The sequence below is a fragment of the Echiichthys vipera genome (assembly GCF_963691815.1).
Source record: "Echiichthys vipera genome assembly, chromosome: 4".
Classification (NCBI taxonomy): Eukaryota; Metazoa; Chordata; class Actinopteri; order Perciformes; family Trachinidae; genus Echiichthys; species Echiichthys vipera.
The window spans coordinates 12297155-12315924 of NC_139829.1; the positions used below are offsets into that span (position 1 = coordinate 12297155).

General features: G+C 39.0%; 1 protein-coding gene across 1 annotated transcript in view; it reads right to left on the reverse strand.

Annotated features, from left to right (window-relative positions):
* LOC310945976 (transmembrane protein 132B) overlaps positions 1–17219 on the reverse strand; it is a gene marked incomplete at both ends in the record, with an annotated part of 177706 nt that extends 160487 nt beyond the window's left edge. Inside the window, 2 exons of the mRNA XM_083912242.1 lie at positions 16025–16602; positions 16962–17219. Of these exons, the coding sequence (XP_083768368.1) occupies positions 16025–16602; positions 16962–17219 (836 nt within the window). The remainder of the gene's footprint in view (positions 1–16024; positions 16603–16961) is intronic.
* Between the last annotated feature and the right edge of the window lie 1551 nt (positions 17220–18770).

An 18770-nucleotide genomic window follows, 5' to 3' on the forward strand; every position in this document is an offset into this window, starting at 1 on the left:
GATTAATTTAAAATTGAATACATTTTCATACTGATATGAATCAGGCTGTTCTCATTCACTGCTCATACCTTGGACAAGTACTGCACTACTTACTGTATTTCGTAACCCTTGTTATCATGTGGCAGGGTTGCTTCTAAGGAGAAACTCTGCGTATATGGATGTGGTCAGGGTTGATGGATCAAACAAACACAGGCGTTTCACCCATGCTGCCTTTGATGGAAGCCCTACACTTTTCATCTGCTCACAGTGCTCAAACTGCCATGACACAGAGTTTTAAAGTTGTACTCCATAGGAATTGAGATATGTTGTTTCTAGCGGCCTCTTTAGCAGCAAGATGTAATTGCAGGCAAGCCTGCTCTTTCAGAGCCTCCCTCTTTTGTAAACTTTATTGAAACACATTTACCTCTCTACTTCCATTCCTTCCTCTATATATTAACCTCCTAAATCCACACACACAAGCACACACACACACACACACACACACGTTCCTATTACACTTCTGTTCTAACTACGAGCCTGAATCAGAAGTAAAGGTTCCGATTTCCAATTAGAAGTAAACGCATAAATAACTAACATGGCGGCGTATTTACATCCAGCCTGCAACTGTCGCCACAGACACGGATATTGTAATATTCAGCAAAAAGGCAAGAAGAAGTGCTTTCATTAGAGTGTCATATGATCAATCACCATTGTTTTAACTCACTCTGATAGAACTTAAAAGACAATTAATAGATGAAAATATTATGGAGTACAACTTTGAAATCAGAAAAATTTAATATTGCAAACCAATCTTTCCTAAACACAACTAAGTAGTTTTGATGCCTAAAATGGTTCTATATCTATAACGGTTCTGTTTCATGCATTCATAGGGTAATGCATGAAACAGGGACCAATTCATATGTTTAATATGCTATAGCTGATCAGCTAATTAGTTGTCCGGCCTGCTGTGCGCTTTTTCCCAGTGAATATCTGTTTGATTAAGCTCGGGTGCACGATAGGACCTGTTGCGGTCTGTAAGTTAAAAAAGTAGGATAATTTAGCGGAAAAGCTAATGTTGATTATTGTTCAGAATTTGTGTCTCTTGTGTTGCATAGCAGCCTTCGTCTGGCTGTCAATGCAACCATCTGCCCATGGTAGAAAAGTGGAATAACTGCTTAAACCAAATACGGTTTAAAATGAAGTGGTTTGATTTTTCAGTTCATCATGACATTAAAAAAATATAAACTTCTCCCTTTTGATTTCTGATATTTGAGAGCACAGAGTATGTGCTTAACAGAGCAGATACACCACCTGTATGTATGCTGTAGCAGACAGAACACTGTTTAATTTGGAATTAGCATCTAAAAATAATAACAAAACCAATGTCTTGTATGGAAAAAAAGGAAAGAACATACTATATACCACATGTTTTTTGCCAAAGTTTGTTTGTTTGTTTGTTTATTATTCATTTCAGGCACACACATTGGGCACAAGTCACCTCTTGTCCATCATAGTTTCCAACCAAAAATAAATAAAATATTGCTAACATTCATAAGAGGAAAAAAAATAAAAATAAACCAAAATAGTTGCCTGAAAGGGAGTAGGAAGAAGAAAAGTTATTTAATCCTACCCCCATAATACAGATTAAATAAAAAATCCACTTCACTGTGACACACGGCTATCAACAACTTTCGACTAATTTCATACAAAGTTGTGCACTATATTAAACATAGAAAGTAACAGTTTGAGTATTCACATATTGGAGTTACCATAGGTAACACATTAGAGTTACATAGTAACAACAATTACCAACAATGGTAATGACTAAACAGTACCAACAATGGTAAGACAAATGCCAAATACCAATAATGGTAAGAGACAATACCAGCAATAATAAGAGACAATACCAGCAATGGTAAGGAAATGACAAATACATAACATAAACACTAGAAGTACAGAACAATTACAGATATATACAGAACAATCTCTCTGTATATTGTGACCAGACCAGATGTGTGGTGTGCGTCCAGACTGTTCGATAGTTTCACACCTCGTACAGATACACAAAAGCTTTTACGAGTAGTTCGAATTTTAGGTAGTGTGAAGTCTCCATATCCTCTCAGATTATGGGCTCTTTCCCGAATTGAAAACAAGTGTTGTAGATGAATTGGTAATAATTTGTTAAAAGCTTTATATAGGATTATAGTTGTATTATATTTTACAAGATCATTAAATTTTAGTAACTTGGACTGGATAAACAATTCATGAGTGTGATCTAGAAACCCAACCTTATGAGTGATACGCACTGCTCGTTTCTGCAATATGACTAATGGGTTAATAGTACTCTGGTACGTGTTTCCCCACACTTCAACACAATAGTTAAATTATGGGAGTACCAAGGTACAGTATAATGTACGGAGTAAATTGTGATCAAGGTATGGTATTACTTTATTTAAAATCGAGAGGCTTTTGGAGATTTTAGTTTTTATGTATCTGACGTGGGGTTTCCAGGACGATTTATTATCAATTGTAATTCCCAAGAATTTATTTTCATTCACATTTTCAATGTTGATACCTTCGATAATAATTTGAGTTTCAGAATTACATTTTAGACTGCTGAACATCATTGATTTTGTTTTTTCTATGTTGAGGGAAAGTTTGTTCATGTCCATCCACTTTTTAATTATATTTAGTTCCTTGTTCACAGTATTCACCAGTTCATCATAATTATTGCTACAGTAAAATATATTTGTGTCATCGGCAAAAATAATACGTTTTAATACTCGAGATACATTGAAAATGTAATTTATATAAACATTAATTAAATTTAGGTCCTAGCACGGACCCCTGGGGCACACCACAAGCAATGCCAAGTTCTCCAGATATGTAATGCCCCATTTTAACATAGTCTATCCTTCCAGTCAAGTAACTTTTCAGCCAATCCCCAGCTACCCCACGAATTCCATATTTCCCCATCTTACTGAGTAGAATCGAGTGATTAATAGTATCAAAGGCTTTTTTGAGATCTATAAAGATACCCACTGCAAACTTTTTTTGATCAAATGCGTTTGTGATTTCTTCAATTGCTTCCATTATTGCCATTGATGTGGTTCTCTTGGCTCTGAAACCATATTGACCTGCATGTATTGTCTGGTGTTTCTCAAGAAACTTTTCAAGCCGAGAGTTAAAAAGTTTTTCAAGAAGTTTTGAAAATTGAGGCAATAAAGAGATTGGTCTATAGTTTGTGTAACTGTGTTTGTTATCATTTTTGAAGAGTGGTACTACTTTTGCAATTTTCATTTTTTGTGGAAAACAACCAGACTGGAAGGATAAGTTGCAGATATAAGTTTGGGGTTTTACAATATTGAACACAACCTTCATGCTGATATCTAGACAGTCAGTAGATGTCTTGCTTTTACATTTTGATATAATTTTAGTCACTTCCAGCTCATTTGTAGCAGATAGGAAAAGCGACAATGGATTCTGTTTAATTGTTAAAACGCATTCCTCAGTTCCATAATCTGGAATTCCAGCAGCTAACTCAGGCCCTACATTAACAAAAAAAGTATTACATTTGTTAACTATGTCATTCATATTGTAGTTGTCTCCATTTTCATTAGTAAAGTAATCAGGATATGACGTCTTTGACAATCCTTGTTTAACTAAACTATTCAGTGTGTCACATGTCCCCCTTATATTGTTTGTATTTTCATAATTTTTTTTTTATAATACAACTGTTTGCTACCTCTTATGATGTCAGTTAATTTATTCCTGTAAGTCTTATATATTTGTTCCGCCTCTTTTGTTTTTACTTTGATGAACGATTTATAGAGATTATTTTTCTTTTTACAAGCATTTATAATTCCTTTTGTGAGCCAAGGGCTTTGTTTGTGTTTTTCTTAATATAGTGTTGTTCCACAGGACAGTATGTGTTGTACAAGGAGAGGAATAAGTCAAGGAAGTTATTATAAGCAACATCCACATTTTGTTCGTTATAAACTGTATTCCAATCCTGACTGTTGTTCAGATCATTTATTGTTTTTCATTTGTTTTTCGTTTAGAGATTTTTTCTATATGTTCTTTGGTTCTCTTAATATCGCAGTCAAACAAAGTAAAAACAGGTAGGTGGTCAGTAATGTCACAGATAAATAAGCCACTGATAATTTGGCTATCGATAATGTTAGTAAAGATGTTATCAATAATTGTAGCGCTATGTGAAGTTATTCTGCTAGCTTTGGTTATGGTTGGAAACAGAGACAAGCTATACATTGTATCAATAAAGTCATCAATATGTTTTTAATAGGTCTATGTTAAAATCTCCACAAACAAAGATGTTTTTTTGATTTACCTTGGAGAACAATTTATCCATCCATTCGTTGAAAAGGTCAATACTTGAACTAGGTGCTCTATACACACAACTCACAATAACATTTTTCTTTCACTCATTATAAATTTCTATGGTCAAACATTCCATTACTCCATCAATTACCAATGTCATATTAGTTAGGATATTATATTTGAGGGATTTGTGTATATATAAGGCTACACCACCGCCTGATTTTTTTTCTCTATTCATATATTTTAGTTCATAGTCTTCAAGACAGAAATGTATACCTTTTTGAATGTTGAACCAAGTTTCAGTTAGTGCAATGATACTAAATGGTTGAGAAAAGTGTTCTTAGTACTCCTTGATAGACTCAAAATGTGTGTACATGCTCCAACTATTAAAATGTATAATTGAAAGTTTCCCATGTGATTCTACGTCTTTTAGATGTTTTTCTTGAGTAAAATATTTGCAACCGTTTACAATAGCAGAGAAGAAATTATTATCAGGGTCAATGTCTGCATCCAGGTCCGTTATACTGTGCTCATGATATTCACACATTTCCAGTTCCATTTGTTTGCGCAGGAGAATTGATGTTAACATGTCCATGTCATTACTTGGCATACTCTGTGGTGTACTGTTCATAGTGATGATGAAGAGAGTCTCATACCTTTAGTAAATGTCCAGATCTTCCATTTTTTTCACTACCAACACTTTGGAAGCCTCCGGAGTCCCAATGAGTTTGATAAATATTTTACAGTTTGTTACCCACGTGTGTTGGATCTTGCCTTGTCGTTTCGGTTGTCTAGCTTTCCATGCAATGTCTGCATTTCGCTTTGTCAGGTGTTCATTTATGAAAACTCTGGTGTCTTTGAGTTGTCTACCTTGCCTCAGAAGTGCCACTTTGTTTTTCTGTTGGTAAATCTCATGATGATGGTTGGTGGTCTCTCGTTCCTCGTGGGCAATGGGTGACAGGCCTCAATGTGCTGGAGGTCCACCTTTATCCCCTTGCTCTGGAGGTAGGATGCCACCTGTTGCTCCACCGATTGCGCCTCCAGCTCTCTGGGATCCCCGCTGTCCGCGGCCACCGCACGCGCATAGGAGCGCGGCCTGATTTTAATGACGGTGATGACCACATCATTCATTCGGGAATACTACTCCAGGTCGTCCACCCGCCGCTCGAGATCCGCGATAGGGCGTTCCTTTTCGGCATTCTGGAGGCGCAGTTGTCCGACCTCCTCCAGGAGCCCCAGGAGCTGCTGCTGTTGCCCAAGGAGCTGTGCCTGCTGCGCTCTGACGGCAGTCAGGCCCCCGCGTACGGACTCGAGGGAGGCTCTGATGTCCTCAAACTCCTCCGGTGTCTGAGTACTTTTCTTTGGTGGCATGCTTTGATTTCCTAGTTTTTCAATAACTTCCGCATCATGCAAGTGCATCATGCTGCACAGTGCACTTGCAGTTCAGCCACTGTGCAGCACAAATTGCGTCTTCTACAATGGGAACATCTGTAGCTTATTTCAAGTGGGTTCCATAATAATAAAACAGGCAATATGTGCCTGGCCAAGATAATAAAAAAGTAATTTGAGTTCTAGGGTGGAAAGCTGTGGGAAGGTTAATAAAAATATCATCTATTTCCCCCCAGCTTCTTAAAATAAAAACAAATGTATCCTCAAACTCCTTTATATAACTCATGGGGTAACTTAAGGGTAAATGCTCAAACACACAGAAAAACACACACAACATGCATACACCACTTGGTTAAAATAGGCTATTGAGAGCAACTGGTACATATCCAGCACAGAGGAATGCAGGAGCAAGTTAATAAATAGAGCTCCTCTATCCTGCAACAAGGAGTGGCATGAACAATAAACACAACACAATAAGTGGCCAGGCATTTGCATATGAAGCATCCCCAAACTAGCTTTGGCAGACCCACGCTTAAAAAGCGATAAAGGAGCGCAAAGAAAACAAGAAAAGAGACAGAAGAGTGCCTCATCTCACTCTTAGACATATTAAGGCATATTAATTAGAATTTCAGCGATAATGTCAATCATTTTCCCAATGAGACAGTCACAATACACGCAATTCCCAATTCTTCTCTCTGACTCTGCTCCTTTTCCTCTTGCATTTCTACCTCTGTCTATTTTTCTCGACCTAACACACATGCAGAGCACAAAAACACACAAACACTGGCGCTATCCCGAGGTTGATGGCTGTCACCTTTGTGTACTCAGCCTCTTTCAGGAGCCAGCAATGCAAATAACACCCTTATGAATATTCATGATAGATTTGAGATGGAAAGAGAGAAAACAGGAGAAGGCAGAAGGCAGAAAGGGAGACAGTGACAGGGAAATTGAAGTGTATGGAGGAGAGAAAGTAGAGACTGGATTAGGGGAATAAATGAGGATATACAGATAAAGAGAGAAGGTTTGTGTGCGTGTGTGTGTGTGTGTGTGTGTGTGTTCTGCCATAGAGGTTCAACCAGTATACCATATTTTGCTCTTGATGGACAGTCTAGTTTCTCTGACTCTAAAGGTAATATCAGAGAGTGAAAAGGTGATAATGCCAGTAAAAGCAGAATTTTCAGTAGACGAGTGGAGGAGGCTGATGTGTCATATTTAAAAGTTAGATCAATGACAGTAACACCTAAGGTCCATGGAATTTTAATATTTGACAGCTCCTCTCATAATAAAAGTTAAGCTCCATTAAAGTAAGTAAGAAGTTACCATAATTTAAAGGAAAACAATGTGTCAATAGTCAATAATGTCATGTAAAAGAGTCCATGTGTGATATATATATATATATAGATATATATATATATATATATATATATATATATATATATATAATCCTTTATAAATAATAAATAATAATAATCATCCCTCTTTCTATTTTGTTTGAATACATACATATACATATTCTACAAATATGTAGATTCATGAAAATGCAATGACAAACTTGAATGTGTTTGAAGAAATCACAACCCTTCATTTATTTTATCATCCCATTTTAGTCACTTCATACCCTTATCCCAACTTCAGGTGACTGGCGATTTTCAACTGGCTCTGTGCCACTGCAGCAAACTATGCCAGTCCACCAATAGTCCACCGGTGGACTCATGTCAACATGACACGTTAAGCTTAGGGCAATGCCATATAAACACCAGTCTTGTCCTCTTGTCCTAATATATATATTTGAAAAAAAACCTGCAAAGAACTGCCAAGAAATCAACCTTTCCTTAATATAAGAATGAATAAATTTAGGATACAGTAAGTCAGTAATATATTACCAAGATGAGAGAAAATATATCAGACAATTAACACTGTGCAGTTATAGAGGGTGGCTTCTTTAAAATGAAGGCAGAGGTACAGTATGATGCATTAATTATCATGTTAAGTTCATTTTGATAGCCCAACATCTCATGTAGTGTCTCTTTGGGCCTCCACTGAATACGTGCATTCACATCGCACAATGATCCGCTTCAACTCCACATGGCCTGCTCCTAAAAAACAAAAGTGTGTTCCCTGTTCCTTATCCACAAATGACAACTACCTTTACAGTTGAGAATGCATATATCTGAAGGCTCCGCTCTATCTTATCCTCCATCACCTTGGTCTCCATTGGCAATGTGTCACCTGTACTGGTGTTGAGCACACATCTTCAGGCGCCTAGGGTTCACATTGGTATCCCAACTGCTAAGGCCTCTAAGCCATGCATTGTTACGACCTCTTCTACCGGATTCCCCCAATGACTCCCTCCACCAAAACAACATTACTATTCAGAGCTTCAGAGCTCTGCTTTCTGTCCCTGTACACAAACAACTTTCTTTCTACTCCAGGTGATGAGGACAAAGATGATGACAGCTGGGTAGGTTTTCCAACAGGGAAGTATCGTGATCCTTACTCCTTCACCTCATGGCACAATAACCTTGATTTAATACCCAACTTTCTGACAGTACCTTAAAGTTGCAATAAGGAACTTTTGACTACTGGAGGGTGGAAAGACACTAAAACAAAGTTAAAACAATAAAGTTTGACTTTAAAGAAGTTAAGACTAATTTCATAGCAAACAATTGTTTTCATACATATCCATGAGGGTCAGTATAGACCTTTTAGTATGAGGAAAACTTGTGATCATGTGAACTTTGGATAAGGTGACTTGTGTGCACCTGTGAGAGGATTTTATAAATGATGGCATTGGTTTAGTTTCATTTGTGCAGCAAACTAATACAGTGAGCTCAAGTGGTTGAACGCTGCTTAAAGTTGCAAAGCAAGATGTTGATTCTAAGTGGGATCAGCAGTATTGCAGCACTCTTCTAGATGCTTATATAGCTAACTTCACCTAATATAGCTTTTAGTTTAGGAGCAGAAAAGAGGAAGATTAGCAATGTGTACCCCACGTAAAAGAGAAAACAGAGCATTTATGATTAAGAAGTTTTGTTTTTCATATTAGTTGTCTTTTCTCCACATATTTTGCTCACTATAGGCCTGTGAATATTCTTATTTGTTCAGGTCATCGTTATCCCCAAAGCAATTTCAGTCAAAAGCAACTGGACTTGGTTATTTATCTAGGAAGACATCTGGCCAGGCTGGGGCTTGTCCTACATGAACTGATGAAGCCTCTTGGATGAGAGGTGAAACCTAGACAAATAACCAAGTCCAGTTGCTTTTGACTGAAATTGCTTTGGGGATTTGCTCACTATAATTACATATTTATGCTTACCTATTCCCGCTGATTACTCCTTTCTTACTCACTCCATTCCAGTCCCTTCATTCTTAATCACTAATCTTTTCTTGCATTTACTTGTTTAATCTGTAATTAGCCATTTGTTTATATACAATACTACTACGACGACGACAACGAGAGGTGTACACATGCCAGCAAAGTACATGATGTGTTGAGTGCAATTTAATGGTTACTGTGACTATTTAAAGCGCTGAGACTAAAATAGAGAATAGACAAAGAAATGATGATCCGATCAAAGGAACATTTCTTTAAGAGAATATGATAGTGAGATAAAGAAAGTCCAGACATAAAGACCAGTGACACAGAGATATACTGCACAGAATAAGACAAAGGCATGGACACACTGGCTTGGATAGAGACAAACAGTAAGGGTGTTTCCCCATATAGTTAACCAAACTCTCTAAAGTAGACCAAAAAGTGAAAAAGGGTTCTTTAATATATTTATAATTGGAACCAGTATTATTACTATAGATAACACACAAAAAGCTTAAAGACAAAATTGCATTAGTTGAATAAGTATTTGATTACTCGTACATATCACAGCCTTCATTCATCATTCATATTCAATATAATAAATATTTTTTTTAATCATGGTTTAAAATACGACACAGAAGCTTATGAAGTAGTTAAACTTAAATGTTTTGGATTCACAACGACAAAAAATGAACTAACTACATAACTATTATGCGCTCTTTTAGTGTGATGAATATTGTTCCATCAGTGCTGATCATTACACATTAGTAAACAACCAATAACCACTTCACATACGCACAAAAATGCTGACTATTCTCTCTCAGTGCAGAATAGGTATTTTAGTTTACTTATACATTAAGTGATGAGAACACAGAAACCACCAATCATCCATGTTGCCCCCAAAATATTTTTTTCTGGTACTTCATGTTTAGATGCATGGTAGCAGACTAGCATTATTGGGTTTGTAAATGTGTACATTTTATCATTTAGTGTGAAACAGGGATGGTTTAGTAGTAACCAGGTGAAAAGCCTCATATTCATCCACCGTGCATTATGTCTTCCTCCAGATATTCTCTCACTTGTTTTGTAAAGGAAAATGAAGGTGCTAGAAGGTCAAAACTGTTCAATATCTTATTTCTGATATTTTGCAACACTTCCTGATACCCTACGCCTATCTTTGACATCAACCTTTATTTTGATCTCAGCTACACAAAGTTTTGCGACTTTATCTTGCGACAAAATCTGTCTGCAGATGGACTGACAGACATAATAAACACCTGACAAAATACTCAAAGCTCCCTCTGTGTTAGTTCACGCCATGATTACACACACACTAGGTGAAAATAATACTAGTGTGCCATGCCTGGTAAAAAGCAAAACAAAAGAACAAAAACAACTCACCCAACACTATATATTAGTTCACTTCATGAATAGAATACTCTCCAATTTTTTGGTAGTGAGTGTTATTTATTATGTTATTATTTTTAACACCCCAGAATCGTATTGCCTTCATCCAAGCTGAAAAGGAATGGATCTTAATCTAATTTGTATAATTTCTGCTTTTTAAAAATATCATAAAATTATTTTGTCAGTTGAAAGGGTTCAACAAAAAGGGTAGCCAGTAAAACGGACACTGACACAAAAACACAAAGACAGAAAATGAGAATCTGAAACCTCACACACAAGGGCTCAAAATGAAGTATGTGTATACTCTGAAAGAACGTTTGCTATTTAGGCACACATGATACACACATATTGTAAAACACAAATGAATAGGAATAGGTGTACCAAAGTAGATGAGCACAGACGCAGGAACATAATTACACTAATAATCATATGCAATGTGTTTACTCACGGTTGCAAACACAGACAGTCACACAAACAATTGATTTTCACCTCCTTGCTGGTGAAAGAGTATTTCAGGTGAAATCAATGGTGGAGCTTTGTAGAATAAAGGCATCTTGGGCATATGGGGTTTGTGTGTGTGTGTGTGTGTGGTGACACAGAGCAGAGAGGAGAGTGTGTGTGTGATGTGTAACCACTCTGATCTTAGGAAAAATTCACTAATCCCTTACACACACACACACACACACACACACACACACACACACACACACACATGGACAATAAATAAAGGCTGCATATGAAAACAAATGGCTGTTAAAAAAATCAATTTACCCTTTGATGATCACTATTTCAGTCCGTCTCTATCTGCAGTATATGACCCCCCCCCCCCCCCCCCCACACACACACACACACACACACAGAACATTTATCCCCTCATCAGTAATCATCTCGCAAATTAACTAACCAAACAACGATAGCACACAGTTCAAGATGACAACATTTTAATGAGGGAGATACTAATCACTTTGACCCTCACTGTGTCAACACTCCTGCTGCTGAAAAAACTAAACATAGATTGAGAGCATCAAACATCTGCGGCAAAGGTTTTCCACAGATTGAACAGCTGTATTAAATATTTCTGCATGAATGGTATGCTGATAAGTGAGCTGAGAGATGCCAAGTCATTTGTTTGTTTTCAAATATATTGACATTAATACATAAAGAGAAGTTCTAATTAGCCATTTGAGTAAATGCCATAATGTGGACATTTCGACAGAACACTGCTTACAAATGTTAACAAATGTAGGTATTAGGGCTATATCTGCTTCCTTAATAGTTTGGTTGACAGTAACAGTACATGTACTTTGGCGGCAAGACTAAGCTTATACAATTGTGTGGCCCACCATGCTGACATCTTGTGTTGTCATGTGTCTCCCATAGATCTCAACTTTGCTGTGTCAGCGCTGGAGAATGGTCCGGCTGCACCCATTTTCAATCGTCTATAGACGATTATATTTCTTTAAACCAATCACAATCATCTTAGACGGCCTTTAGTCTAAGAAGCAGTGATGTCCTTGCAAAATTGGGAGGGAACCTTGTTTTGGTTGATTATTTGCACGTGGGGAGGCGAGATATTAAAAAAGCTAAATCCCCACAAAAGATATATAGCATTGTATATCTTCACAACCGCTTATGGAAAGAAAAAAGAAGCCTTGCCTTAATGCACGATCCAAATCTTTGTCAAAACCTTTCATATTCAGCTTGGAGGTTACTGTTACAGTCACACGCAGATGGTGGACTGAGAGGAGAATGTCGTATGAACTTTGCAGTCAATGACAGGTTTATACCTACAGTCATGGCAGGTTATTACCCTTAGTATGTCATGATGGTATCATGGCAGTCCTCCCCTTCCCTCTTGTTTCAGGCCTAGTCCACACAAACATGGGTATTTTTGAAAACAGACTTTTATGGCACGTGGTTAAAAAAAGAATTCCTGTCCACACCACCAGTGTGATAAAAAAAATATCTCTGTCCACATGAAACTGCCTCCATCGGCTGGTCAAGTCTAGAGTGCTCCACAAGTCTCCCTGGATACAACTTACTGTTTACCGTCGCACAGTGGGACGTCAAACAATGTTGACAAGACATTGTGTTTTTCATCGGTTTTCCTGTCCACACATGACTGTTGAAACCGGACTTTTGGAAGAAGTTCTGCCTGGACTCCGGTTAAAAAACCACACAACTGCGGTTAAGTGGGGATGAAATGCCAAACCCTGCAGAGAAACACACGGTTTCAAAAATACCCCCTGGTGTTTGTTTTCCTGCATGTGTCTCCCCTGTTTTCCTGTGTGCGTCTGTGAGCTGTGGCCGACAGGCTGCACCAGGTGTAATTCATCAAGCACTAATCACCCTCCTCCAGGATAAGAAGACAGGCCTGATGGTCACTCTTTGCTAAATCGTACCGTCAGCAGGAGTGTCAGCTTTGTGCTCTGTTTTCTCCTTGTCAACTATAATTGTAGCTAACCCTTCCTGTGTTCTTTAGATGCAGTTTTGCTAACCCATTCCTGCCTGCCTGCCTGCCTGCCTGTCTGTCTCCCTGCCTACCCACATGTTTGTTTCCTGTCGCCACTGCTTCTCGGAGTAGAGAAAAAACCCGGAGGACGCCATTTCCATGTGAAGGGACGCCTCACCTGGATTTGTTGGCCTCATCTACACTGGGCACGCTCAGGAGAGCTCACCACCACTCACCACTGAACTCACCAGCGACTTCTCCCTTCCCACTGTGCACTGTTTTGTAAATATCACACATTAAATCACTTAAACTGACTATTTTGTGTCCTAAGTTTGAGTCCTGGGTTTTCTGTGTTTCGTTCCTACCATAGTATAAATAAAGACAGTATGTCAGTTAAGATTGATCATCTACTGTATGACTTATTGACAAAAGTCGATCACTTTTCTAATGATCTACTTGTCTGATAATTAATGGATATGAATGCAAAACATAATCCTCACAATAATCAAAAGGATGTAAATGATCTCAAACCCATTTTCTCATCTTAACTTTAGAGAGGAATTCAATACTTAATTCAAAAGTACATTATATTGTGAAAAATAAATCTGAAAATGGTGACGTTGATGATGGGCCCAAACACACAATGTCACTGAGTAGAGGACGAACTTAATCAATACCAGATATAACGGACATCCACAAGCACAGTTTCGGCAGAAGTCTCCTCACGAAGTGTCAGGATCATGTGTGGTTAAGTGAGACTACCTTCCCTGTGACAGGCGATACAGCAAGAATGCCTGTCCTTGCATCCTATCTTTTAGAAGAGCTGTAAGTGAGGAAGAGATGCAAGTGCAGCACACTTTTACTTTCCCTTCATTGTGCTATTACCAGTCTCTTCTGTTAAGGTCTCTCTTTTTCCCCCTCATTTTATCATTCATGCACTCCATTCCTTTCCTTCCTGTTTCTGTCTGCCTGTCTCTTGCTCACCCTCTCTCCGTGTCCCTCCATCTCCTCAGCAGTTTATCATAATCACATCACCTCAGTGTGATGGAGCACACTTAAGGCTTATAATGTGACACACACACACACACACACACACACAGGAATGAGATCCACTTAAGCCTTATTACATGTCTGACTGTGCTTCTAACATTGGAGATTATCCATGGGACTGTATGGAAGAGCAGAGGGCAAGAGCTGCAGGTACTGTAGTTTGGGCACACACACACACACACACACACACACACACACAGCAGAGATGTTGTAAAAAAGAAAGACGGAGAAAAAGTGTCTGTAAGGGGGACCAAAGAGGCCTCCTCATCACTTCACTGAGTGCTTAAGTGTGTACACACACACATACACACCAACACACACACACACACACACACACACACACACACACACACACACACACACAGATAAGGCTCAGCAAACAGACGTGCACAGCGCATCTGTGTGTTTGTACTGTGAAGAAGCATGTGTCTGTATACATGTCAGAGAGAAATAGTGTGCGCAGGGGGTCAGTGGAGTATTTATTTCCCTCTGACTGTGTGTGTGTGTGTGTGTGTTTGTGTGTGTGTGTGGGTGTGTGTGTGTGTGTGTTTGTGTGTGTATTTTGTCAGCAGGTAGTGGGACAAGGTGCAGTGCAAGTCTAGCCACTTGTTCTCCTCCAATATCCTCAGGAGACCTCAGGAATGATTGTGCCAAAAGAAATAGCCAACTGTTGATAATACTGATTTTTCAACTATACCTTTCAACCAACATGTATGAAATAAATAGCAAATGTGTTTAGAATATTCAGTTGGGAAGTAAAATAAGACCAATTATCATAGCGAATAGCGTATCAAGTCTGTCATCACTTGCCATTTTTGCAATTTGCACATCCATTGTCACAAATCATCTTACTTCTCAAGTACTGCTGACATTTTAAATAATCTGTCTGCAATGCAACAAAGAATCAAATCACTCAGAAATATACAGGAGTGCAAGAGCTTAATGCTACAGTGATATTTAATTACTACTGCAACTGCTTAGAGAAATCACATATTAGCATAAAGTCGCAGCTCTGCCCACCTTCAAACCAATTCTAGTTCTGAACAACTGAAATTAGTGAACACAGCATTAATTAATTAGTTATAGCAAATACAATTAGATATTAGGATGCTTTATTTATGAGACATTATCCAAAGGCAGCTCATAGTAACGGACATCCTTGTCACATGTATTATTGGAAGGGTATTGTTTTCATTCAGAAATGCAAAAATAACTGCAGCAGTTTATATGCTCTCATTATGTAAAATGCATTCTGTTGACCATGGAAATAATCTGAAGAAATGTGCCAGACATGTTCAGTGTATTCCAGGTGTTCTTTGAGTGAATGTGAGACTGAAATACTGAAATATCTGTTCAAAGTTGCACCCTAAAATGCCCTCAATACTGTAACCTCATAGGAGTATATTGGTATAGTAATGCTATATCCAGCCATGGTGTTGTGTGCTGGGATGTTCTGTGAATAGAATAATATATCATAAGATATGATAAATCTGTCATTTGTCAGCCTGAAGTCCCTAAAGTCAGTGAAATGATGAGGCAGAGATGGGAAGCAGATATGCATGCTTGCTCTAGACCAGGGGTTGTTAACTAATTTTCAGCCAGCAAACCAAAAAAGAAATTTGTTTCCTGGGATACAAATGCATGAAAACACATTGCCGATTATGTGTGAAACAATGTAGGTGACCTCTTAAAGCACACCTGAGAGGCATTTTGGGTCCCACCCTTCAGTTTGAGAAACTAGGATCTACTTTTACTTAATTTCCCTGTCACTCTACCCTTCAGTCCCTCTCACTCACCCTTTTTCTCTTCCACACTTCTCATTCTCTGTGTTTTTTTTCTCTCCTTGTATCAGTCATGAATATTCATGAGTTGTTATTTGCATTGCTGGCTCCTGAAAGAGGCTGAGTACACAAAGGTGACATCCATCAAACTCGGGAGGCAGCGGTGATGGGAAATGAGAGAGCAGAAGAGGAGGAAAGAAATAAGTGGAAATGATTGAAAAAAAAAGAATCAGAGTGAAACCGAAGAAAAAGTGAAATGACATAAAAGGAGAACAGAATACCAAATAAGTTATAGAAAAACATTCATGTTCCTACCTCAATGTAAACTGTTCCATGTTGGAACCTGTCTTCATGTAGATGCCAAACGCCACCGTCTTGCCGAGACGAACTGGGCTGGGTGGCACCAGAACTTCCACATTTTCATCCAGTCTCAATTTTGCTCCTTTGGCAGAAACCGGGCCCATGGTCATTGCCACAGAACCAGCTTTCAGCATGTCCTCAAGACCCCCATCCACTAGGGGGCTCCACTGCCCCGCAAGGCCCATGCCCAGGCCTCCAAGTGGCCCGACGTTTCCACTCTGACCTCTCCATGGCTCATTAACAATGGAGGGACACTCTTGACCAGCCCCTTCCATTGGTACAATTGAGTAATACACATCCACTGATGGTAGAGTCACTTCAGGAGGTCTTTTTCTAACTTGCGGTGGTGTAAACCAAGCTGGGGGAATCTCCAGACGGACAACACAGATGCCAGATGGTCCCACGAGTCGGCAGCCCGCCGAGGGTGCTGCTTCGCTGGAGTCACGGATGGCAACAGCTCTGACACATGGGAGGAGGGCGGGAGGAGGCGGGTCAGGCTCATCCCAACGGCGCCCTACCAGATAAAACAGCACCTGGGGACAAAACAAATGAAGACATAATATGCAACTTAATAGGTAAACAGAGACCAACAATATACCCCCCCCCCCCCCCCCCCCCCCCCCCCCCATTAACATGGGTGGTGCTTGTTGTGATAAACCCAGACAGAATTATCCAGACCCTGCAGCCCCCCAACTCCGCTGAGTGTTTTGCTGTCTTTCAGATCATTGTTTTTGTTTTCTGGCCCGTTTTGTTTTGGTTCAATCTCACTTTTTTCTTAGCCGAAGACAAAGCTTCAAGTAGTCAATAATGATGTAAACAACATGTATATAAAATAGTAGTACATTACAAAACTAAATGAAGATGCAAATTAAATAAATGAAACTGTCAGTACCTGTATCCAGGGCCGTGTTGACCCCACTTTGGGCACCACCACTTGACCTTTGACCTTCCAGTTCAGAGTCACCTGGTTGGTGGTCGTCAGCAGATGTGGTGGTGGGCCCTGAAGCAGCTCCACCGGGATTGGCTGCTCAATGCTCAAGTTTCCGTAGCTGCAGTTGATGGTTGGCAGGGATTGTGGGGCGGTGATGGCTGGTTCCAGCTGTTGGAGGAAGAAGGGTTCAGTCCGTGAGGACAGACTGCCGTTCCGCATAACTTCTTGATTGGCTTCCCGCAGGAAGAAGGCAGAGTCTGCACCACTGAGCTGGCATTGGACGGGGAGGTAGGTGGGGAGCGAGGAGGAGAAACGGGCCTGTGATGAGTCCTGCCCTCCTCCTGGTCCAACTCCTGCTGCTTCTGCTTTCCTGTAAGACACTGAAGAGGGACAGGGGAAGAGAAAAAAAAAGGAAAAAAGGTTAACCCCATTATAATTATAGAAACATGTCTTTCATAAAACTATTTGTAACTGAAATCCAAAGCATCTAAATCATCTGTTAAAGTCAAGTCAACAGTGTAAACCTGAGGCTCCTTGACACGTGTAATGCATTTTTATTGTATACACACACTACTATAAATGCATGACATGACACATCTATCATTTTTTTCCACATGAACTCACATTACGAACCCGCTGCCACAGTTTACACCACAGTACTGTACATGGTGTTTCTTAACAGTTTTTCTACAAGGAGAAATGAGCAAACACATTGTCTCTGTCTTTTTCCCAACTCAGCATCAAACATGGCTTAACATTAATGCATCACTTTTACAAAACAATCCCTATTCAAACAGCATTACACCAGCATATATATAAAAAATGACATATTGCTCTTTGGCAGTTTATTTGCATATATTTCAATTTATTTTTTATTCATTCCCTACTATATTTACCAGGCATCTAAAAAAACTGGGAGTTTGGAGCCTGGGATTACTGGGGTTTTGGAGCAATATCTCATTTCCGAGGAGGACAAAGGGTTACAATGATTTATAAGTTTCTAATCGGACCGTAAACAAGTCTTGGCCCAGATATCTGCTGGCTTAACTGAAAAACCCAAAACATTAGCTGTTGCCCCCTGAAGCTATCCGGCTGTTAAGCCTGACGTTAAACCCTCTTAAACTACAATTTCGGTGTTCAAACGCTCCATTGAAACAAAACACACAACGGCCGAACATGTGAACAATTACAATCACCTCTTTTGTCAGTTAGACATCTTTTTCATCAATAAGAAAGAGTTAAAATGACAATTACGTTGTTTTTTAAAAACTCAGATCAGTTCAAACAACGGGGAACACGGCACTGCGGCCAACAGACAGTTAGATGGGTTCCAAGACTGGGTGATTTCACCTACTTCTGTGCATCAATCAGGATTTAAACTAGCAACATTTAAATCAGAATCATCTGTAATGAGTCAATAATTACCTCATTATCTATCTGTGCCTTCTTAAATAGTAATATGCCTATTTGAAATGGTTTTAAGCCGTTAAGAAGTTGCGTTTGATGGTTTTGGCCAAAACCACTGTTACAGGAAAACCTCCAAGAAGCTGTGCTATGGCTATAATAAAGGCTTTGATTCTATAGTCTGTGAGTCACCAATAGTAGTTAACATGCTAGCCACCGAAAATAATTTACAGAACACAAAGACATTTTTTAAATGCCATAGAGAACATTTATAAAATGCATTTTACTATATAAAAATAGAGAGAAGTATTTCCATTTTAACACATCAAGAAACCAGCATTGGCACAGAAAAGTATGTGTGTGTGT